Genomic DNA, 21,450 nt, shown 5'->3' with positions numbered 1-21,450 from the left:
TTTCCTTCTGACTAAGCATTGCGCCTTCTGACCATGCCAAAGTTCTACAACCTGGTGCTGTTCATGTCTTCCGTCGCCGTCTTCAGCCTGGTCGCCCAGCGCATGACCGCCGGCAAAACCTGCACCTGATCGTGTTCGGCACATAGCAATCCCAGCACTTGGAGTCACCAGTCGAATTTAAATTTGTGGACGTAGATGGTACTCTCTTTGCAAAATCGATTAAACACTTCTTGAAAGTACATACAGCGAGTCCTTGTCGGGGTTGAGCGAATGACAACGCGGGTATCCTTTTGGGGTATCAAAACAAGCGCAAATTCCACGTCCTGCTTCCTCCGTGGTCAACTTCCATGCCCTCCGTTACGGCATAATTATACTAAAATGAAACAAATGGGGTAATCGTAGCAATTCGTTCTTCATGCATCGTACAAATTCACAACGACTCGTTGTGCATCACCGATAACGCGGCGATTTAGATGCTTTCGACCTGGCCGGCCTGGAGGGCTTTGTTAAAGCTAGTGTCGTGAGTGCCGTAGCCGAAGTCGGCACCGCCTTCGTCGCGGTACCTGCTGGGGCCTTCGCCAACGGCGTCGGCCTGGGCAAGCTGCGACTGGACCGTCTGGTTCGTAGCAGGCAAGAAGATGACCTTGCTGTTCGCCGTCTTGGCCATTGCCTGCATGGCCTCGAGGTAGCGGATCTGCATGGCAGGTGCGCTGGACAGGATATCGGCGGCCTGGCGCATGAGCTTGGCGGATTCGACTTCGGCGCGTGCAGCAATGACCTTGGCCTCTCCGGTACGCTTGCTCTGGGCGGCCATGGACAGAGAGTCCTGGAGCTCTTGGCTGAAGATGATGTCCTTGATGAGCATGCTTTCGACTTCGACGCCCCACGAGGTCGACGTGTCCTCGATGATCTCGCGGATCGAGGCAGCAATCTCCTCACGGCGCTCGATGACATCCTGGAGCACGCGAGCGCCAATGACGTGGCGAAGGGTAGTCTGAGTGCGCTCGACAAGGGCCTGGCGGATGTTGGCGATACCGAAGGCAGCCTTGTGCGGCGACGTAATGCGGTAGTAGATGACTGAGGTGAGATAGAGCGACACATTGTCCTTGGTCATGCAGACCTGCTTGGGGACCTCTGATTCAGGCGCGTCAGGAACAATTTTCCGGGCAAGAAAGGGAACGTTTTCGTCACTTACCGACTATCTGGATCTTGACATCAACCTGAATCAGGTTCTCACTGAGCGGGTTCACCTTGACGAGACCAGGGTCGACTGCGCGAGCGAAGCGGCCGAACTTGGTAACCAGGCCGACATTGCCCTGGCTGACAGGCTTGTAGGGATTGGGGCAGCAGAGACAGCAGGGAATGGCTCCAAGAGTACCGATGCAAGAGCCCAGGGCGTTGATCATAGCACCATACCAGCCGTGGGCGGCAGAGTCTTCGGTGTCGGGCTTGAGGACCTGGGCATAGCTGGGTTGAAGGTCCTCGCGACGCGGAGGCTGGACCTTGACAATGGGCTCGTCGCTGTTGTCGCGAGCGCGCCTGGTAGAGCTGGCGCCGCTTTCGGAGAACGGCGCCTTGCCGTTGGTGCGCGGAGCAGCAGAGGTGTCCATTGCGAGGTTGGCGAGTTGACGATGCGAAGGTGGAGAGAGCGGGCGGGGAAGCTTGGTGGCTGCTGAGACGCGGGTATTTGTTGCGGCTGCCGGTGTTACAGATGGCCGGATATGAAGGTGTGAGAAGTGGGAGGATGGAACAAAGAGCTGTGCGAGTGGCAGGTGATATATAACTAGCGCGGCCGCGGATGGATGCAGGCCCAAGGGCGCCTTGCACGAAGGATGCGGAGGTGAGCTCACCACATGGTTGCGCTAACCCGGATGGGGGTCAATGCGAAGCTTGTCGACCACACCTCCTAGGCAAGTACCTAACCGGGGCTGTGCAAACCCACCGAGCCCAATCCTCGTCCGCGACTGCGCTGCTCAACCCCTCCGACCTCCAACGCCGCCTGCCGAGTACGTGCACACGCGCCGCTTCCTTTGGCTCGTTTCCAGGCGTAGAAGGATCCGGCAGCAGGGCGGTGTCGCACGCCGTCCGCTGCGCGCCTTGTTGCTGGGAAACGCTGGCCCGACGGACCGGACGCAGACAATCAAAACAACATCGTGTCCTCCGCCCAGGCTGGGCATCCTCCGCTCAATGACATCAGCGGGCGGAATGCAAGCACTGGCAGTCGGCAAAGCCGGCAGCGCGGGCGGGAGACGCCTTGTCCCAGGCAGCGCACAATGATCCTTCGAAAGTCACGGGTCCATCGCAGTCATGCATGAGCCGCCACCGCCATTCGCCTCTGCTACGATATCGCATCCCACCGCAGCATCGCGAAAGATGGCGCCGCTCGGGACATGTTCGACTTTACAGGCTGACTGTCGCTACCCAGGAGCAGACTTTGCACGCTTCGGCCGGGCGGTGACGCAAAAGTCCCCGTAATGCTTCCAAATATACATCAAAGGATGCGCCAAGCCGACGACTCCACGGCGCGGAAACAACAGGGACAGGGCGCAGTTCCGCTGTGTTGGCCGCACGTGCCCTCCCCTCCCTTTGCTGGCATGGCTTTGTACGTAAAGCGCTGAGAGCGAGTGAGCGAGTGCCGAGGGTGGATCGGCACCTGAAAGGAAGAGGCTGTGTATCCACAGGGCTGAAGAAGGCTTCCGCTTCTTCTCCAGGCCCACCTCATCTCACCGCAGGCCAATCCGACCGCTTGATGAGATCGTGGGGGCCGTTCTTAGCATGCAAGCCTTGCCGTCGTCTAAGCATTTCGGGCTCTACCCAGATCGGGCGGCACTGATTTCCGAGTGCCGCCCGCCGCCGGCTCTCCATCACAGAGAGATCTCTATGGCCTCAGTCAACAATTTACTTCATGAAGCAGGGTTGCACGCTCGCCCCGCCTTTCTGTCAGCCAGCTGATGCATGATTCCGCTCGGCATTACCTAGGGTTGCGGGATTTTGCCCCAAGTGGTGGCTATGTCTACCCGCTTGCACTGCCTGAAAACAACTCACCGATAGAAGCGAGACCGAAGGCTCTCATCCACGTGCTGTGTGACCAGAATCCCAACGCATTGACAAAGGACCCCGACCGCCTACCGGCAGCATGCGCATTCATCATGACAGTTCGCCTAATGGCCGTGCTAGGTCAACGCACGCTGGGGTTCTTCTCAGAAGTAGGAGCCTTGGTAGGAGAAGAAAGCCCGCGTTTCATGGGCGCCATCAGCTTGATCACCGTGTGCATCTTCTAGCCATGGCATAGCATGTACCTTGCTACGCACTCACACACCCTTCCCGCTTGGTCGATTGACAACCTTCTGCGGCTGTCTCCATGGAAAATTATCATATCCCCCTTCACGCCGAATCAAGTCCCCCTTTCGGTCTAAAAAAAAAAGGTATTACCATGGACGTGCTCCTCGGTCCAAATAGAACCCCTTCAACCCGTGATGCGCCCGTCCGCTGTCCCGCTCTATTCGCTGCTGAAGCAACCAAGGTACCGCAAACGCGATTGTGCGCCAACAAGAATCAACCATTACTCCATTTGTCGAACCGTCCAAACTCGGTCCCAACTCACTTCTCGAGACTACACTGCTCCCAACGTACACCCTACTCTCTCTGCCGGCTCCTCGACCAAGCTTTTCCATTCGGGCGGGAGCAGCTTCCACGCAATGACGACCAGCCCCTGACCCCAGCCCTTCGCCCACCAAAAGCCACGCAAGTTGTTCACGAGCACCGCGAACTGCGCCAGCATGACCAGCGCCCCGGGCCGATGTTGTCCCAGATACTCGACCCAGCGCTCGGGCACGATGTTCGGCCAGATCATCGTGGTGCCGACCAGGTCCAGCGGGCCCTCGGGCGTCGACGGCCGCAGGATGAAGGCCGTATACTTCTGCAGCATGGCAAGCGACTCGGCGTACACCGTGCGCTCCTCGTCGTCCATCTGCGGCGACGAGGGCAGCGGCTCGTCGATCAGCGCGCGTCGCAGCGTGGCGAAGCGGCGTTCCAGCTCTGGGGACAAGGGCTCGTCGGTGACCAGGCCCGGCTCGAGAATGGGCCGCAACGGGCTCTCGCGTATCCAACTCCACACGGCGCTCTGGCGCAGGATCGACGGCACGCCGCGCATCAGGCGGATCCACTCGGACGGGTCCTCGAAGTCGATGACCGAGGCAGCGTCAGGGTCGGCCGACTGGAGCCGGTGCATGGAGCCGAGCACATACAGGGTCAGCCAGGCAGAGAAGAGGAAGACGCCAGGGCAGTTCTCGCGGGTCAGGTTGGATAGTCGCTCACGGAAGGCGCCGAGTGCAATGTTCTGGTGTGAGGCCGCAATGGTGCTGTAGAGCCGGCGTTTCTCGATGTCGCTGCAACAGTGCGCGCGGTGCAGACCGGATATGGCGAGGAGGCCGTTCATGAGAGGCGGGTCGGCGAAGGCGATTTCGGGCGCGGCTAATCTGTAAACCTCGAGGACATCGGAACGGGTGGAGAAGGTAAGGCTGGTCGAGACAGTGTAATGATGCAAGAGTTCCATATCCTCGACAGAGAAGGTGGCACCGGCGGGTTGAGTCGAGATGGACGCGGGTGTTGCGATTGCCGGAGACGGAGATGGTGGATGCGGCTGTATGTTTGGCGCCAGAGCCACTGGCGATTGGGTGCGGCTGCTGCTTTCCGAAGTAGGAGCAAGACTGGGCTTCTGTGCTGCTGGCCGGCTGTAGGGCAGATTGGGGACCACGAATTGAAGACTACATGACTGCTCCCGCTTGACGCAGTTGCCGCAGGTGGGCTTCTGTTCGTCGCACTGCCAAGAGTTAGCAAGGGCAGCGCGCCAGGGCATAGCTCTTCCAGAAGCAAGCAGATGCAGCGAAGACGTGGTTTGCGAGTCAGGAGCTGGCCCGCAAATAGGAAAGGGCGTAGGGCTGAGTTGGGGTCGTGGTTTGTGGGTTTGGCTCGCCCCACGCTGGGGACGTGGAGACAAGTGTACGTGCTCGCGGCAGACAGGCGGACTAGGGCGGGCGGGTGCAGGGGAGGGCCGGAATTCTGCGTGCGAGCGGGAGCGGTGCAAGAAGAGGATCAGGGCATACTTTCACGCGGCGCTGCTTGCATTGCACGCACCCGGTTCGCGTTTTCTTGTGCGATCGCCTGGTGGCCGGGCGCTTGTTGGCATGCGGTTCATCGGCCATGGCGACGAGAGGCTGGAGCGTGCAGCGAGACGGTCGCAAGGTCGCCCGGCGCAGCGAGGAAGGGGCAGTGGCTTGCGCATCGCCATGTGGGGCGCGAGCTCGTGTCCCCAGCACCGCCGGCAGGAACGACAGGCAGCAACCCTTCCCCGGATCAACATTCCCACCGAGATGCTCCGTCCACTGACCCCGTCCATCGTCAGCGTTGCGAGCCCGCGACCGTCCCGAGCCCGCCTGGCCTCGCGACCAGACGCACCCGGCCCCGCAATCGTCTGCGCCGTCTGCGCCGTCTCCGCCATCTCTGCCATCGCCCTGCTCTAACTGCCCGCAGTCGCCATCGAGGGCGAGGAAGACACCCCTGTCACGTAGGTACCGTCAGCTTTCGACATGTGCGGAGCAAGAGATCACGTCGAGGCAGACCTGGAGAGGGCGGCGCTTTATACTCGTCGACACGCAGACGCAGGCAATATGCTCGGCGATCCCGTCGCACAGCCAGTCTCTCGTACAGGTCCGCTCGCACTGCGCCCGCTCTAATTGGGCCATCTGCACGTCCAGAGCGGGCTCGTCCCGCTCGCTCTGCTCGGCAATCCTGTCGGGCAACAGATGGCTCCCGTGCTGCGAACGGCCTCCGTGCCATCAAGCCCCAAGCCCCACCCCCGTGCATCTCGTAAAGTGGTTTCGCATAGCGCCGCCTCTGATTCGCCCAGCTGGCCCATACGAATACGCCTACACCACGCCAGGCTGTCTCCCGAAAGGAGAGTGGAGCTATCCGTCTGCACTGCATGATTGCGAGTGCTTACGCACGATTGATTTCTACGCAGATGAATTTCTCCTTTAAGTCGCCTTCGAGATGCCATTGACTGAAATCCGCAACTCTTCCTCTCTGCTTCTCCCGCCGTGCTATATGCTCGTCTCTTGTGTCTCCTTGTCCACACAGCAGATTCGCTTCCTTCTCTGCCCGCAGGCCGTAATCCAAACATGTCCAGCTCCGGATACCACCCGGCTCTCGATGATCCGAATGCCTACGTCCTCTATCGCTACCACCCCAGCCTCCCCGCCGCCATCATATTCGTCGTTGCTTTTGCGATAACCACATTCTGGCACTGCTGGCAATGCGGACGGACACGGACGTGGTACTTCATCCCACTAATCGTTGGTGGCTTTTGTACGTTCAATTTCCCAATCGGGCCATGGCTGGTTTGTCCACTAACGCACTCTCCACGAACAGTTGAATGGGTGGGCTACATTGGCCGTGCCCTCTCCTCTCAAGACCAATGGAAACTCGGCCCGTTTATCCAGCAATCACTGCTCCTCCTCGTCGCCCCCGCCCTGTTTGCCGCCTCCATCTACATGATCCTCGGCCGCATCATCCTCGTCACTGACGGCGAGCAGCACTCGCTGATCCGCCAGAAGTGGCTGACCAAACTCTTCGTCACCGGCGACGTCATCTCCTTTCTCGTGCAGGCGGCCGGCGCGGGCATCATGTCGGCCGGCAACGCGTCCTCGATGCACTCGGGCGAGAAGATCATCGTCGCGGGCCTTTTCATCCAGCTCGCCTTCTTCGGCTTCTTCATCGTCGTCGGCTCGCTCTTCTACTCGCGCATCTCGCGGCAGCCGACCGCCAAGAGCGCCGTTGACGACGGCAGCATGCCTTGGCGCAAGCACTTCGGGGTCCTCATGGCCGCCAGCGCCCTCGTCTTCGTGCGCAGCGTCTTCAGGGTCATCGAGTACCTCATGGGCAATGCCGGCTACCTGCTCAAGCACGAGGTCTTTCTGTACATTTTCGACGCCGTCCTCATGTTCGCCGTCATGGTGCTGTTCAATGTCGTCCACCCGAGCGAGATCACCCGCATGCTGAAGGAGACTCACGGCAGGGAGGTCGGCATGGAGGAGGTTAGGGAGAGATATCTGGAGGGCGAGAGCGCCTGATGATTTTTGGGACGAGTTGTCGGATTTTGTAAGGAGGCGGGAAGGACGCTGCCGCCGCTGCCGCCGCTGCCGCCGCTGCCGCATGGGTCGCGCGCACACCTAAATACCTGTCTAAGGCGTTCCCATGATTCTGGATGGTTCATGCCCAGTAAAAAAAGACTACGGAGTTGGGGGGCTTTTCACATGGTCAATGTTCTTGTTTACATTCACGCTCACTTCACGAAGAAGAAATTGATTGACTTTGAAGCGATCAATGATTGGTGAGAGAGAAGTGCCTTTGATTTCTGTTTGTATCTGTGTTTGATTTGCTCAAGCTTTGCCCTTCGCAGTTCCCATCCATGATTTCCGTTCAGACGCTACCAAGTTTTCCGCCCGTTGATTGCCTTTACCAATTGTTGTGCTGGTGGGATTGAAGATGTTTGTTGTTGTAAGCTTTGCTCGGATGGCGTGATGGCTGAGTGAAGCGAAGGTGAAGTAGCCTGTTGTAGTGTAGGCGTAGGGGAGGGATGGTTTTTTTTTTTTGGAGGCCTATCTGTTGTCAGAAAAAAAGTCAAGAGGATTGGAGTGAGAGTTGAGGGACTGCTTACCAGGAGCTTCGGCCAAGTGAGGTTGATTATTGAAAGTGAAGTCAAAACCAGTCATGTACGCCGAAGGTGAAGTTGAGACCGAAGGTGAAGTTGAGACCGAAAGTGAAGTTGAGGTAGTGCGATGATGCCGACCAGTGACTTTCGTAGGTTTGGAGTGCTGTCGGTCGCAAGCTACTCCAACCTCCTGCGAGAACGGGTAGACTAGAGGTAGCTGGCGGGTTTACTTACAAGGATGCCCCGCCAGCAAGAAGCTCTCTTTGCCTGCGGCCTTGGGCTTAGATCAAGAAGATGTTCTCGAGGAGGTCGAACGGAGAGCGTGTCTCTTGTGAATTGTTGATTGGCTGATCTTGATTTAAGCTTGTGTTGGTTGTGTTTTGCTTGCTGAAGATGAAGATTGAAGATGGAATCTGGAGGGAAAAAAAGAAGCTCAGAGGTTGGGGGGCAGGGCTATTTAAGTGATCGCCGGGCGGGATTGATAGAACTGGAGGCACGGGGCCAGCTGCACCCACTAGCTTGGCAACGGGCCGCGCTAAGCTACAAATGGAAATTTCGGGGCCGTGGAGGTGATTGATGCATAGACTTTGTCACCAACGGTGGTTGCCTAGTTGTAAATCCTCAACACTAACGATCAATTCACATATTGCTGACTTCCTGAGAATCCTGCGGTAGAAGGACGTGGAACTGCGTGGGAACAAGCAATAGCGGGACGGGCCGCAGTAAAGTCAGCCATTAACATCCACACCCGAATATCTACTTCAGCTACTTTTAAAGATAGCTCGAACTACCTACAAAAATGATTGCCGCAAACCAATTCCTTAAGTCACCCACTCTAGTCTGGAGTCACGTAGTGTGAGCCTTTTGTGTTCTGTTCAACTCTTTTATCATTTTCTCGTGAACAGGGGGCCTCGAGAAGGAGCAGCGTCTTCGAGCTGAACTTTGGCAATATTCAACTTAAGGCCAACTTATGCTTGGGCTCCGGCTAAGCAAGGTGAGGGAGGTAACGCCATCGCGCAGACAGCAGTCCCGGCACTGTCGAACGATTTGATACACTTTCGACTTGCGCGCTTGGTCGTGAACTGATCTATATCTATCCATCAGTCTATGAAAAGGACTGAAGCTTTTAAAACACCTCCCAACTCCTCGCAGATGAACGCAATGGCCAGTCGTCATATTAACACCTCTCCCCCGTCTTCCTCACAGATCCATAACAAACCCAGCCGCAACCGTCACACCCGCAACCACCACAGCGCTCCAGATCGCGTGCGTTCCTGCCGCGCCGGGGCCCCAGCTCATGGCGCCGCTCGTCCGGTTGTACAACGACAGCGCCCAGGAGCCGCCACACGCCTCCGTCTCGTTCGCCTTGCATGGGATACCGCATGCGCCCTCAGGCAGCTCGGTCGACAGGGACGAGAGGTACGGGCTGCAGTAGCACCTGTTGCACAAAGGTTATAGTCAGCCCCCCATTGCTCGCTCGCTTCCAACAATAAGCAAAAACGAGAAGGATTAGACATCGCGAAAAAACGTACTCCCGTCCGTATTCCAGCCCAGCAAACTGCGAGCCGTCGCAAAGCTCGAAGCAGACCTCCGGGGTCATCGAGTCTGTCGCGTTGATGGTGCCGGCCAGCGCGCGCACGCCGCCGGCCTGTGCGTAACCGATCGTCTCGTTCCAGCACCCGGCGTACTCGTAGCCCTTGCTGCCCTGGTTGACGGCCAGCGTCGCCGACGGGTAGCCGGTGCTGGACGTGGCCGTCGTGGTGCCGCTGGTGGAGCTGGATGTTGTGACGGCGGTGGTTTTCGACGCGGACGCCGACATTGTGGTGCTGCTGCTGCCGCTGGATTGCGCGAAGGCGAGGGCCGGGAGGAGGATGGCGGAGAAGAGGGCGGAAATGGGGGCCATGGCTGGGAGCGGAGCGGAGGGCGGTTGCTATAGTTGCGAGGAGACGTCGCTGGACTGAGGAAACGAGCGAGAGGCAAAGGGTCACAGAAGAATCACCAGGAGACGGTCGAGGAGGGGCAAGCTGGTAAAAAGTGCGCGGTGGTGGAGATTTGTGGCGGCCATTGTTGAGCCGGGCTCAGCTGAAGGGAAACTAGGGCGGCGCAGGGTCAAGGGCACAGGGCCGTTCCTGGGGCTAGGCTGCTAGATACGAGATAGTGGTGGTCGAAAGAAGGCAGGCGGGACGGCAGATGGCGGGACTTTATCGCCGCAGGAAGGCGCGATGCAGCCAGAACGCGGCGAGACCGGGGGAGCTGCGGCGCCGACAGGGATGCTAGGGCAGCAGAAGGGCGCCGCTATTTTAAGCGATAGGTATGCGCTTGTCGGGAGATCTGCACTGCCCAATCGGGCTACTGGCCACGCTAAAAGGGCCTCGTGGGCTCCGTCGGCCTCGTCCTGCACCCCGACCTCCTTCACTCCAGACGCGTTCTCTGCACTCGCCCCAGTCTGGCCGCAGGATAGCCAAGCGTCACTTCACACACCCCGACCCGGGAATTCGCAGTGGCATCCCTGCTCTTCTCGACTAGCAAAAGTGTCGCAGCATTATTGAAGCCGCCCGAGACGTTGTGGCGATCGAGCAAGATTGCTTGGAGCTGACTGTCTGCCAGTGTGCTCGCTAGCATGGATGTATTGCCTGCTCGGATTTTTATGCAGCCAACGGCGCCGTCTGGAGCCGCTTGCTCGAGAAAGACCAGGTCCCCAAAGGTGCGCACCCTCGCGTCGAAGGTCAACGACTCAACATGGATGTATCGAGAATACTCGCTGGGGGCTCGGGTGATGTCTTCGGCGTCAGCTCTGGAATCAAGGCGGCGTAAAGTGCCATCCAAGCGCTCAGCCCATATTCATGTGATGGAGGCCGTGCCACCGTCCCGGCTCGAGAAAGTCACTGAACCTTTCTGCTTTGCTCTCCCACAAAGTTAGAAAGGTGCACGCCAAACAGGGGTTTCAGCGTGCACCCGGTGCCGTGCCTGAGTGGTATTCGCAACACCTCTTGTGCCGTCATGTCTGCACACTCGAACGTGACCTGCTCCGAAGTAAAGAAAAGCCGTCTTCTAGAAAAACAAGCTTCTTGGAACGTCCAGCCCCGCTTCATCCACGGAGATTGAGTAATGGAGTTGGTTTTTGCTTTCAAAAGCACCAAAGCCCCGTCATTGGTTGCAATGATTGATTGTGAAGTCCTCGGGGTAGATCCGACGCCAGGGAGCCCGAAGCTGCATGCTCTCCAGATGCTGCTATGACGGTGATGTCGGCGTTCGAGTAGATGCGGTGCATCTGTCAGCAAGGCGGTGGACGCGGCGGGCGAGCCATGTCGTGCAGCGCGACGAGGGAGACCCATGGCTGTGGCGGTGCGTGCGAGGGATCCGCGGGAGGCAGTAGTGGCGGGGGAGCCTGTTTTGCCGAGCGCCCCCACGCCCTCACGCCATCCTTCCGTCTCAGTCTTCCCCTCTACTTACACCTGGCAATGGCCACAATGAGCCACGCGATCCGCTTCATCGCCTCCAAAGGCAACAAGGCAACCTCGACCGGCTCGGTTTCTGTCGCCTGCCACGTCAAACCCGGTGCCTCGGCCAAGCGCGAAGGCATCAGCTGCGTCACCGACGACGGCGTCGAACTGTGCGTGTCGGCGCAGGCGAAAGAAGGCGAGGCCAACAAGGCCGTTCAAAAGCTTATTGCAGAGGTATGTAATCCGTACGCACCGTCAATCTGTTTCTCCTGTGCTTCTGGCCGGGATGCGCACCGCAATCTAGAGGCAATCTGGGGGTGCATTCAGCCGGGCGGCGGACGTTGCGCCGATGGCACCGTTGCGGCAGCCAGCGCCGTTGCCCGGACGGATGCCCCGATGTGCGCAACGAGTCCGCTCAGATGGTTTTTTCCCAGCCAGTGCTGATTGGCGCCCACCCCAGGTCCTCAATGTGCCCAAATCCGACGTGGAAATTGCCAAGGGCATGAGGTCGCGCGAGAAGACCGTCATGGTGCACAACCTGGCCAAGAATCGCAGTCCTGAGGAGCATGTCGAATCAATTCGAAACGCTTTGATTACATCTATTGATACTTAAAACAACCCGTAAATCCTTTTTTTTCCTCCGCTACCCAAGCGTAGCGTCTTGTTCCGAGAAGGGTATGGTGCTTGGTATTCCTTGAATCATAACAAATGCTGCCGTCCTTTCACCATGCGAATGTGCTGACAATTTTTTCCAGGGCTTCACTCGTGCAACTCTCTCGCACACGTCTAAGCGTACTGCCAGGCGTTGACGCCGCCAGTGGTGTTGGAGGCGAGGAAGCTGAAGCCAAGGCAGGTGGTCTGGTTGGTGCTGCCACCGTAGATCTGGTAGGGGAAAGTGCCGTTGAGAGAAGGGCAAGCAATGAAGCCGTCGGTCCAGCCCAGGTAGCCGATAGTGCCGGGAGACAGGGTGAAGCCGGTCGTGACAGAGCCCGTGGGAATGTAGGCAGAGTGGGCCTGGGTGAAAGAGAGGGAACCGTCGGGAGCAACGTAGACTGTGCACCCTGTCAGCATCGCGCTTTGAATCTGGTCGTCTTGGGGAACTTACCCTGCTGGCCGCCGGGAACGGCAGTGTACAGGCCCAGGGTGTTGTCGCCGCCGGCAAAGACGGTGGCGTTACCGGGGTAGTCCGTCTCGCAGTCGGGAACGACGGACGAGGGGCAGTAGGCCGACGTCTCCTTGCCAATCCAGAACTTGCCGCCAGCAGCGTTGATGCTGCCGAAGTGGATGGGGGAGGCCGAGCGAGCGGCCAGGCCGATGAACTGGCCGAGAGCAGCCGGGGCGGCGGCGAGGAGGGTGGCGGCAACAGCGAAGGACTTCATCTTGAACGAGGGTTGTTTGTTTGTTTCGTTTTGTTTGGAGGCGGAAGGTGTTTGGTGGAGGCGTGTTTCGACGGGCAGAGGCCGGCCGTCTTATATCTCTGCCGCTGCAATGACGCAGGGCAGGGCCAGTGACGGCAGCGAGCGGGCTGCTCTGGCTGCTCCGCAACGGCAGCTCGTATCTGGTGCGCTGTGGTGCCAGTGCGGTGCCGCGATGCCACTGCAACCTCCACAGCGCCGGCATGGCCTACGCCGGACGCGGTAACGCAGCCGGACGGTGGCTTCGCCTTAACCCGACGTCATTCGCCTGCCGCCGCCGCTTCTGCCCAGTTCGATGCTCGTCCACGGTCCGAAGAGCACACATCTCGTATCCGGTCCGTCGAGCATTGCCCTGTTCGCTCTCGCTGGGCTGCTGCGACGGCTCGGGCCCATGCCGCACTGGTGCGTAGTGCCCTGGGCAGCAGGGGTCTGTGACACTGGCATGCAGGGCGACGGTCGAGGCGAGTGTGACGGGTGTGGCGGCCGATAGGCTGCGTTAAGCTCATCGCGAGCGCACAGCGCACAGCCAAAAATAACCGGCACCCAGTGTCATCCCTCGCGCTGTTCTCCCCCACTCCCAAGCACCTGCCATCCGGCGCCCTCTCGAGTTTGCACCCTGTGCGGCTGAACCATGGCCTCGGGGAGTACAGCGAGCGGGTTTGCTGTCTGCCTGGTCAGAGCGCCGCTGCTGCGGTTTGGCGTCTCGCAGGATGAAAAGCCACTGCCGGCGCCCGCTTGGCCCGGTACCGGCGGCAGCTGTGGCTGTGCCATTCTCCCTCGCCCGGCCTCGCCGGAGGCTACCGATCATGCGGCTGAGGCTGGTCTCGTTGATCTTCCTGACACTGAATTCGCCGCCCGACAAATTTCCAGCTCTCCGACTCGATTGACGACCGGCTCTATTTTTAGGATGGGCCATGTCGACCGTCCACGAAACGCAGCAGAACAGCAGCGAACAGGCCGACTTCCTCGGCGATGATGACTCAACACGTAGTGCAATGCTTGTGTAGTGCATGCCGATCCCCCAAGCGAGTCTTGGGTACCGTTTTTGCGGAGAAGTACGGGCCCCATCGGACTAATTACCTTGAGACGACGGATCTGAGGCTGCTTGCACATCGTGATGTCGGTAACGCCAACAGAGAAAAGTGCCTTCAACTTGACCCACCCATGACATTTCTCACTTTACATGACATCAGTCCTTCTTGACAACGACGACAACGCCTGTTTGTAGACATTCCGGGCCGAGGCGTAGCTAGGTTTCGAGATAGAGGGAAGATTGAGCATCGCACACCACCCTCTGGAAACACAATATCTGCTGCATGTTTCGGCGTGCATCGAACGGTGCCTGCGACGTGGCTTGTTGGCGTGCACCAAGAAGCGAGCTGCCCGGGGTGTATAAGAGCCTGGCCTTGTAAATGCGTTGTGTACCCGTTGGTTCTGCCCCGAGGAAATACCCACATATGACCGCCTTGTGAGATCCCGGAACCCTTCGAAACGCCTAGGGCTGTGGCGCGCATACCGGTGCTCTTTCTGAAACTGAAGACTGGGTTCAATACGACGGGTGGCTTCCTGAGCTGCACGCTGAGCTGATGACTGTATAATGCCAGCTGCGAGCACACGAGGCATGGCATCGATGAGCCTATGGGAGACAAGAATGAGGCAAAATCAAATGGAACAAGACGCTGGCTCTGTGCCGCTCGCCTGGCCATGGAGTACGAAAAAGAAAAATGAAAACGAGTGACCTGTGACATAATGACAGTCGGCGGTCGCGGCAGTTCCAAGGTCCAAGACTTAGCACAGAGACCAGATGAAGAACGCAATGTTGCACATGTGCAACCGCCATTCTTGGAATCCTGCACGCGGAAAGGTGCAGGTGAAAGGTACACGTACGTACTTGGCCCGGTTTGGCCTTCGGAAGAAGTGAGTCTGGGCCGAACAATGAAAGTTGGGTTTTAAAATTACGAGTACGCCCAAAGTAGTCCTACTGCCAGAAGCACAGTTTGCCGCTGCCCGTACCAGCTGCAATCCAGTCCATGCTGGGATGGAACTGTGCAACAGCGGGGACTGCTGTGATTCCATCGCCTCCTAGCTGCGCGAGCTGCTCTCCTTTGCTGGTATAAACATCCACGAACCGGTTCATGTTTCCTATGCAGAAGCGCTGCACGCCGTCTTGTGGCATCTGCTGCCACTGGGCTCGTAATCTAGATGGCGTCAGCTCACACAAAGCTAGCATCAAGGTGATGTTCGACTCACATCGTCACCCATCTACCAGTTTGATTGTTATGGGGAATTATCGTTTCAGGCTTCATTTCCTTGTCATCCAGCTGTGCGCCAGCCTTCCAACCACTGCAATTGGTAAAGTTGTGGACTTTGACCGTGTCGTCGTAAGATGCGGTAGCAACGTGACCGGCAGAATTGAAGGCGGCATGAGATACCGACAATCTGCTCGTGTGTTCTCCAAGGAGCGCTGGTGCTCGGGCGTCGCCCTCGCCAGTAATTTTACGCAAATCCCAGATCTTCATCGTGCGATCCAACGATGCAGTCGCAAAGAGGTGTTTGTGGGTAGGGTGCATGCTGAATCCACCAATCTTCTTGTCCGACAGCTGGAACAGCTGGGTGCCCCCGGTGCTGTCCGAAGGAGCGCGGATATCGTGCATGCCGAACCTACCGTCAAGGGTGGAGAAGTATACTGTATTGGCTGTTCCAACGTCAATGCCCGACAGGGGCGCATCTTCAGATTTGTCTGCTGGTGCGTAGATTTCCACCGCCACGCCCTTGTTGAGGTCGAGTTTCCGGACAGACGAGTCGTATGACGCCGAGAATAACGAGTGCGTCTCTGAGGCGCTAAATTGAAAGGCAGATATTGTCCGAGTATGTATCTTGAACGTCGTCACTGCTGGCTCTGCTTCGTCGTCTTCGTCGTCATCTTCGGCCTTTTCGGCCTTGATGTCTGGCACGTTTTGCGATCCGTCGAACAAGCCGAGGTTTCCCATCTTGTCTCCAGCGAATATCAAAGCCTTGTCCGTGGTCGGATGGAATCCCAAGGCGTATATGCGCTCAGGCGTGAGCTTAATTTCTGAGGCTTCGTTAGAACACACGTGATATGAGTAGACAGACTGGTGGGGAGACGCACGATTCGGTTCAAATCCTTCCCATAGCTGGAGCCCGCTCATTTTCTCTCGCAGAGCCCGTAGCTCCTTCTCCGTCGTCTTCTTCACATTTTCGGCAGTGAAGGTTCTTTCGTACGGCTTGGTAGGACCGACGCCAGTCAGAAAGTTCCCACTCTGGTTCCAATGGTGACCGGCCACCACGACGTCGCCAAGGTCCAGATCGTCGCTGACACGCTGTCGTTTCGCTCTCTCGGCCTGTTGCAGTGCTGCATGTTCGTCTTCGGCTTTTCGTTTAGCAACCTCGCTGTCCGCAACAATCCCCCGCAAGCGCGAAGAGGTCCTTCTGCTCCAGTATCAGTCCCTGCGCATGAAATTATATATCCCGGATTTTTGCCTACCGCGGTACAACCTCCTCCTTTTCCCTCTTCACCGCGGGCTTTTTCTTATCTTTCTTGGCCGGCGCCGAGGAGCGCGCTTTGGATGCTGCAGGCGCAAGGCCTGCCTGTTGAGCATCGGCTTGGAGCGATCTCAGAAGGGCCTGGTTTTTCTCGATCTGCTCCTGGCGCTTGAGCTCGTACTCGCTCAGCTGGGGTTTTGCGCCGCCGCCAGCCATGTGAGGCAAAAAGTGCAATTAAATGGGGCTGGAAAAGATAGAAATATATATCAGCTGCTCTGGAGGGGCCATAATGCAGTGTGGAGGTGGTTGTGGCGAGAAAGCGCGAATGCGACGGCGAAATCATCAAAGAGTGGCGCCTAAACGCGTCGTCGCGTGCCTGCGCGATCTCGCGCGGAATTACTGCGGATAATCAAAATAATCCCTGTTGCCGTCGCCGCCATCTCGGAAGCTCCCAGCCGTCTCTTGTCTTTTTCTTTACCCCAACTCTGCGACCCGCTATGGCATCTTCAAATGTAGCGCAGAGGATGGTGCCCCCGCTGAATACTACTCTCCTACCTTTTTTGTACCAGACCCGGACTATACTGGGCCATGCCCCACGCCGGTCGTTCGCTCGAACAGACACCCAGATCAGGCGCCTCAACGTCGCCAGCCAAATTGCGAGTCGACGGCATCCTTCCGCTAATCGCGAACAAGCCGACGACCCACTTGCAGACACCGTTCCATTTGAAAGTGAGCAAGACGCAGCTTTTCACCAGCAACGTAGATCAACAATCACGGAAACGGAGCGAGAAACCTTCGCAAAACTCTTCAGAAAGTACAATGCCACAACAGCTGCCGCCGGCAGAGGACAGGGCAATATCAATGGCGACTTGTCAGATGCCACAGAGGACACGCTGGATTCCATCCTCGACGAGGCAATGGTCGGTATGAAGCAACGCGCCACCGGCCCTGGAGCCCTCATGAAGACAGAAGCCATCCATCATGAGGAAGAGGACACAATTATCAAGAAGGCACAGAGGAAAGAACAGTTTGAGCACATCGAGCGGCTGATGAAGGCGGCAAAAAGTGACGTCGAACTATGGAATGTTTTAGAGGTAGAGGTCCTTTCCGTCATCCGGCGCTTGAACTTGGATGCTCCGCGCCGTCCTCCGAGCCAGGAAGAGGAGACAGAGCAGGACGAGCACGCGGGCAACGAGGGAAAAGCAGATCTCTCTTCTTCGTTAGAGATCATCGGCCCCAACTACCCGTCTCTTGTGCTCGTTGCAATGCGACAGCTCCGTGTGGATTTCCCGGGATCTACCTTAGCGCTAGCCCTGCTTCCCGCCGTCAAAAGCCTGGGCAGAGGATCCTACGCTCTGGGGGCAAGCACCGAGCTATACAACGAACTGCTCGCCATGACATGGCTTACGTATTCCGACTTTCAAGGTCTCAATGACTTGCTGCAGGAGATGGAAAACGGGGGAATCGACTTCAATGGTAACACCCTCGATCTGTTGGATCACATTAAAAGGAATGCTCTGGATGCACGAAGGGGTCGTCTTGGAGAGGGTGCTAATGCGGTGTTGGAGATGGATCGCTTCAGACGCGGCATCAACAGGCTGCAACGTTGGAGAGATGCAATTAGGCTACGGATGGAGGCCGAGGCGATACGCCAGGCCAAGGAGAGCGAGATAGAGATATGAATTCCTGTAAGGAGTCTACCGTTGGTGCGACATGCAAGGCGGATGGAACACAGCTGTAAACATATGACCGAACTGAAGAGCACCGTTCGAGCGATTTCCATGAACATGATCAAGGCGGCAAAACTAGAAGCCACACAGTGGTATGAAGCCTGACAGACGTTGGTGGTGGTGACATCAGACGATTCGCGCAGAGCTCCGCAGCTACGGATCAAATTCCGCGGAAATCGCTGGGAGGAACTGGATTGCGCCTCAACACCATGGCTTCCACAACACGCGCCATCCGGCCAGCCTTTTGCAAGCTGCCGAAGTCGATTGCACGACCCAATGTCTCACAGCGGTCACTGTATCACTCATATGAGCACGCCCAACCAGCGCCGTACCCGCCTGCAGAGTCGGCCATTCTCTCTGCCGCGCTCTCACATGTCCCAACCAATGGCTTTACCAACACTGCCCTGCAGCTCGGCGCTCGCGATGCCGGCTATCTTGACGTCTCTACGAATCTCTTCCCGCGCGGACCCTTCGACCTGATACAGTATCATCTGGTCACCCGACGGCTGGCGCTCCTCGATAGCGTGCAGTTCCCCGAGGACAACGACAAGCGGCTGGGGATCGGAGCGAAGGTCAGGTTGTTGACACTGGAAAGGCTTCGGGCAAATGCACCCGTTGTGCACCGATGGCAAGAGGTACGAGCTTCTGGATAGCTGCGGTGGCGGCAATGTGCTGCAGAGCCAGCTTTAACATTGATCGTTTGTACAGGCCCTCGCCATCATGGCCCAACCTTCATACGTACCCGAGTCGCTCAAGGAGCTTGCGAAGCTTTCTGATGAGATCTGGTTCGTCGCCGGCGACACCAGCGTTGACAGCAGTTGGTATACCAAGCGCGCAAGCTTGTCGGCAGTCTATTCAGCGTCGGAGGTCTTCATGACCCAAGACCAGTCTACGGACTACAAGGACACTGAGAGGTTTCTGGACTCGCGGCTGGAGGACTTGAGGAAGTTTGGAGGGGCTACCAGCGCGCTCTCGGAGTGGCTTGACTACACCGGGCATTCCGTGGTGAACGTGCTGAGGAGCAAGGGCATGCGTATCTAGGCGGGCTCGACGTGCATTCCGCCACCTCCATCTTCTCTGTAGCAAGGCATTTGATTGAAGGCGCGGATTTCTTATCTGTACCTAATGCGCGTGGGCGTGCCGGGGTAGAGCTGCGTGGCTACCCGCTAGGTACTGTGTCGGCGAACCAAATCACCGACCGCATCATCATCGGAAATCTGGGGGAGCTACAGGCAACCAAGCTCCCAACCTCACTTCCAAGCCAACTCTCTCGTGCTGCGTACGCTCGACTGCGCAACAACCCTTTCTCGAAGCTGCGCTCACTGTGTCAGCCCGCTCCTGCTTGATCGCGCGGTGCCTACCGCTGCCCCACCTCGCCGCAGAGAGCTCCGCCCATCGTCATCCGTCATCTGCCTTCCTCCGTCCTTGGGCTGTCCTTGCGCCGTCCACCACCGCTCTATCACCGAACGACATCATGGCGGACGCTGCTATAGTCTTCAGCTTTCCTCCAGACCAGTCCGCACTGGAGCAGCTCTCTCCTGCCGAATACGATCACTCCATCCGCCACTACCTCACCCAGCTTGCCCGCATATCCAAAGCTGTTTGGCAAGTGGGACAGATTGGAGACCAGAACTTGCTAGAGGTGTGTGGCGGCTGCCAGAAAAGTACGCTTTGGCGACCTTGGGCGCTAACAGGGACAATGCAGATCCTCGACCCGGCCGTCAATTCCATACCATACCTCTACGTCCTCATCCACCAACTCCACTCCAAAATCGAGTCCGCTAGCTCCGCGCTCAACGTGCCAGATGAGTGTCGCCCGGGAGGCGAGCTCTGGCTGAAGCTTATCAACTACCTGAACGTCTTCGACCCGATACAGATTCGCTACGTTGGTGCGGATTGGAGAAGGGCAGTGGAGTATGTCGACTTAATCGCACGCTTGATGGACACAGTACGTCGTTTCGTGCCAGGAATAGCAAGAGACAGACGCTGATCTCTTTCTCATAGCCTGCCGTTGGATTGGTACCTGTCCGCACGGCTTTGAGCCGCATGGACCCCTCTCTGGGCACCTTCACCTCGGTGCATCTGCTCTACCTTCGTCTTTGCCACGAGGTTAGGGCCTTCTACGAGGCCCTTCCTATTCTAGACCAGTACATCCACAGCTTCCCTTCCCAGCCAATCGCGGGTGCCGAGTTCACGTTACCATGTGCAGACCACATCACCAGCGCTGGCTATATAAATGTGCGCTCTGGGCTTTCAGACAGGGTCACTACAGCCGATGTCCACGAGTACTTTCTTCTCAGTGCAAACACCTACCTGGCATTGCGCCAGTACAAGCAGGCCCAGCTGTTCCTGGAGTACATTCTGACCACCCCTACGCAAAGTGTTGCAAGCGGCCTTATGGCCGAAGCTTACCGAAAGTGGGTCTTGGTAGGATGTCTGGTCAACGGTGGTGTGAGTCCTCGACCGCCTGAGCTTTAGCACATTGGATTTGACTGACTCTCCACAGCCGGCTCAGAATCTCAAGCCAGTCAACAGCCATGCGCTCAAGACAATGAAGTTGGCATCCAAGGCATATGACACTATTGCTGAAATCTTCCAAGGCGGTGACCCCGCCCGTCTTCAGGCCGAAATCGACGTCGGCACGCAGATCTGGAGCGAGGATGGGAATACCGGACTAATAAGGGAGGTTCAGGAGCACCAAGCAAAGCTTTATGTGAAGAATCTCCAAAAGACATACGCAGCAGCCCCTGTATCCACCGTTGCCAAATGGCTGGGCCAAGCCCCAGACGCTGCCGAAGCGTACCTGAAAGAACTGATCGACGAAGGCTTCCTGAATGCCACAATAGAACAGGATGCAGGCAGCCAGCAGATCCTACGATTCCACTCGGAGTTGGCCCGCGGTCCACGTACCAAGACCGAGGAGCAGCAGCTTTCCGAGCTTGTGGCTCAAACGAAGAGGACCGATGAACTAGCCGAGCATGTCAAGGCAGCCACGCAGAGACTGAGCTTGACGAAGGAGTACGTCGAGTTTGCGAAGAAGAAGGCGCGTCAGAAGGACGACAGTGGTCAGGGGGCAGGCGAGACGATGGACACGTCATGGGATGCATACGAGCAGGACGAGGACATGATGGCAGATTTGTGATGAGCACCTCCATTGCTATGTCAGCATGACGACTTTATGGATTGCATGACGCGGAGTCAGGGCGCGTATCAAAGAGAAGCTAATACAGAAAAGACGGGGGTAGCTGGTGCGGTGATGGGTTTAGGGAGGAAGGTCATCCGGGCGGGATTTGCGGCGTAGACTCGAGATGGAGCGCACTTGGATCTGGAGACATCAGGTCTGGCCACTTGCTAAACTATCAAAACATGGTGCAAAGGAAGCTGTCATGGGGGTGTTCCCAAAGATTAAGTGGTGTTTCCGTGCTGCGGCAGGGCGACGCACGTCGCCTTGGAGGCTCGCAACGGTGGATCCGACTATAATGGCGAGCATTTTAAGGTCGCCAAAGTAGGGGGGTCGGTATATCAGCCGGTACAGAAAGGGCGTCTTGCCGGGCTGGCGAGTCGCTGGCATCGAGGGTCCAGACGCAAAGTGCCTCAGCAGCAGGCGAAGGGGCACGCGCGCGGGCGGGCGGCAGGGCTCGCCTCAC

General features: G+C 57.7%; 10 protein-coding genes across 10 annotated transcripts; 5 read left to right on the top strand and 5 right to left on the bottom strand.

Moving 5' to 3' along the window:
- Positions 1-469: 469 nt before the first annotated feature.
- BKCO1_8000135 (stomatin family protein) lies at positions 470-1,610 on the bottom strand (the record flags this gene model as incomplete). The annotated part of the gene is made up of 2 exons (XM_020279231.1): positions 470-1,134; positions 1,196-1,610. The coding sequence occupies 2 exons, from the start codon at positions 1,608-1,610 to the stop codon at positions 470-472; spliced, it is 1,080 nt and encodes a 359-aa protein (XP_020133264.1).
- A 2,003-nt stretch (positions 1,611-3,613) lies between these two features.
- BKCO1_8000134 (c6 zinc finger domain-containing protein) lies at positions 3,614-4,858 on the bottom strand (the record flags this gene model as incomplete). The annotated part of the gene is made up of 1 exon (XM_020279230.1): positions 3,614-4,858. The coding sequence occupies one exon, from the start codon at positions 4,856-4,858 to the stop codon at positions 3,614-3,616; it is 1,245 nt and encodes a 414-aa protein (XP_020133265.1).
- Positions 4,859-6,179: 1,321 nt separating this feature from the next.
- BKCO1_8000133 (rta1 domain protein) lies at positions 6,180-7,130 on the top strand (the record flags this gene model as incomplete). The annotated part of the gene is made up of 2 exons (XM_020279229.1): positions 6,180-6,366; positions 6,430-7,130. The coding sequence occupies 2 exons, from the start codon at positions 6,180-6,182 to the stop codon at positions 7,128-7,130; spliced, it is 888 nt and encodes a 295-aa protein (XP_020133266.1).
- A 1,781-nt stretch (positions 7,131-8,911) lies between these two features.
- On the bottom strand, positions 8,912-9,614 carry BKCO1_8000132 (wsc domain containing protein; the record flags this gene model as incomplete). The annotated part of the gene is made up of 2 exons (XM_020279228.1): positions 8,912-9,149; positions 9,244-9,614. The coding sequence occupies 2 exons, from the start codon at positions 9,612-9,614 to the stop codon at positions 8,912-8,914; spliced, it is 609 nt and encodes a 202-aa protein (XP_020133267.1).
- A 1,558-nt stretch (positions 9,615-11,172) lies between these two features.
- BKCO1_8000131 (uncharacterized protein) lies at positions 11,173-11,767 on the top strand (the record flags this gene model as incomplete). The annotated part of the gene is made up of 2 exons (XM_020279227.1): positions 11,173-11,388; positions 11,615-11,767. 2 exons carry the CDS (start codon positions 11,173-11,175, stop codon positions 11,765-11,767), a joined length of 369 nt encoding a protein of 122 aa, XP_020133268.1.
- A 173-nt stretch (positions 11,768-11,940) lies between these two features.
- BKCO1_8000130 (uncharacterized protein) lies at positions 11,941-12,533 on the bottom strand (the record flags this gene model as incomplete). The annotated part of the gene is made up of 2 exons (XM_020279226.1): positions 11,941-12,206; positions 12,260-12,533. 2 exons carry the CDS (start codon positions 12,531-12,533, stop codon positions 11,941-11,943), a joined length of 540 nt encoding a protein of 179 aa, XP_020133269.1.
- Positions 12,534-14,547: 2,014 nt separating this feature from the next.
- Positions 14,548-16,289, bottom strand: BKCO1_8000129 (wd repeat containing protein; the record flags this gene model as incomplete). The annotated part of the gene is made up of 4 exons (XM_020279224.1): positions 14,548-14,767; positions 14,820-15,642; positions 15,700-16,019; positions 16,075-16,289. 4 exons carry the CDS (start codon positions 16,287-16,289, stop codon positions 14,548-14,550), a joined length of 1,578 nt encoding a protein of 525 aa, XP_020133287.1.
- Positions 16,290-16,570: 281 nt separating this feature from the next.
- BKCO1_8000128 (uncharacterized protein) lies at positions 16,571-17,755 on the top strand (the record flags this gene model as incomplete). Its single annotated transcript, XM_020279223.1, has 1 exon — positions 16,571-17,755. One exon carries the CDS (start codon positions 16,571-16,573, stop codon positions 17,753-17,755), a length of 1,185 nt encoding a protein of 394 aa, XP_020133286.1.
- Positions 17,756-18,012: 257 nt separating this feature from the next.
- Positions 18,013-18,844, top strand: BKCO1_8000127 (ubiquinone biosynthesis protein coq9; the record flags this gene model as incomplete). The annotated part of the gene is made up of 2 exons (XM_020279222.1): positions 18,013-18,438; positions 18,512-18,844. The coding sequence occupies 2 exons, from the start codon at positions 18,013-18,015 to the stop codon at positions 18,842-18,844; spliced, it is 759 nt and encodes a 252-aa protein (XP_020133281.1).
- Positions 18,845-19,277: 433 nt separating this feature from the next.
- On the top strand, positions 19,278-20,945 carry BKCO1_8000126 (cop9 subunit 3; the record flags this gene model as incomplete). The annotated part of the gene is made up of 4 exons (XM_020279221.1): positions 19,278-19,445; positions 19,509-19,751; positions 19,808-20,254; positions 20,310-20,945. The coding sequence occupies 4 exons, from the start codon at positions 19,278-19,280 to the stop codon at positions 20,943-20,945; spliced, it is 1,494 nt and encodes a 497-aa protein (XP_020133280.1).
- Between the last annotated feature and the right edge of the window lie 505 nt (positions 20,946-21,450).

The sequence above is a fragment of the Diplodia corticola genome (assembly GCF_001883845.1).
Source record: "Diplodia corticola strain CBS 112549 chromosome Unknown scaffold8, whole genome shotgun sequence".
Taxonomy (NCBI): domain Eukaryota; kingdom Fungi; phylum Ascomycota; class Dothideomycetes; order Botryosphaeriales; family Botryosphaeriaceae; genus Diplodia; species Diplodia corticola.
The sequence above is the reverse complement of the archived record's forward strand: the minus strand, read 5'-3'. Positions and strand labels throughout refer to the sequence as shown.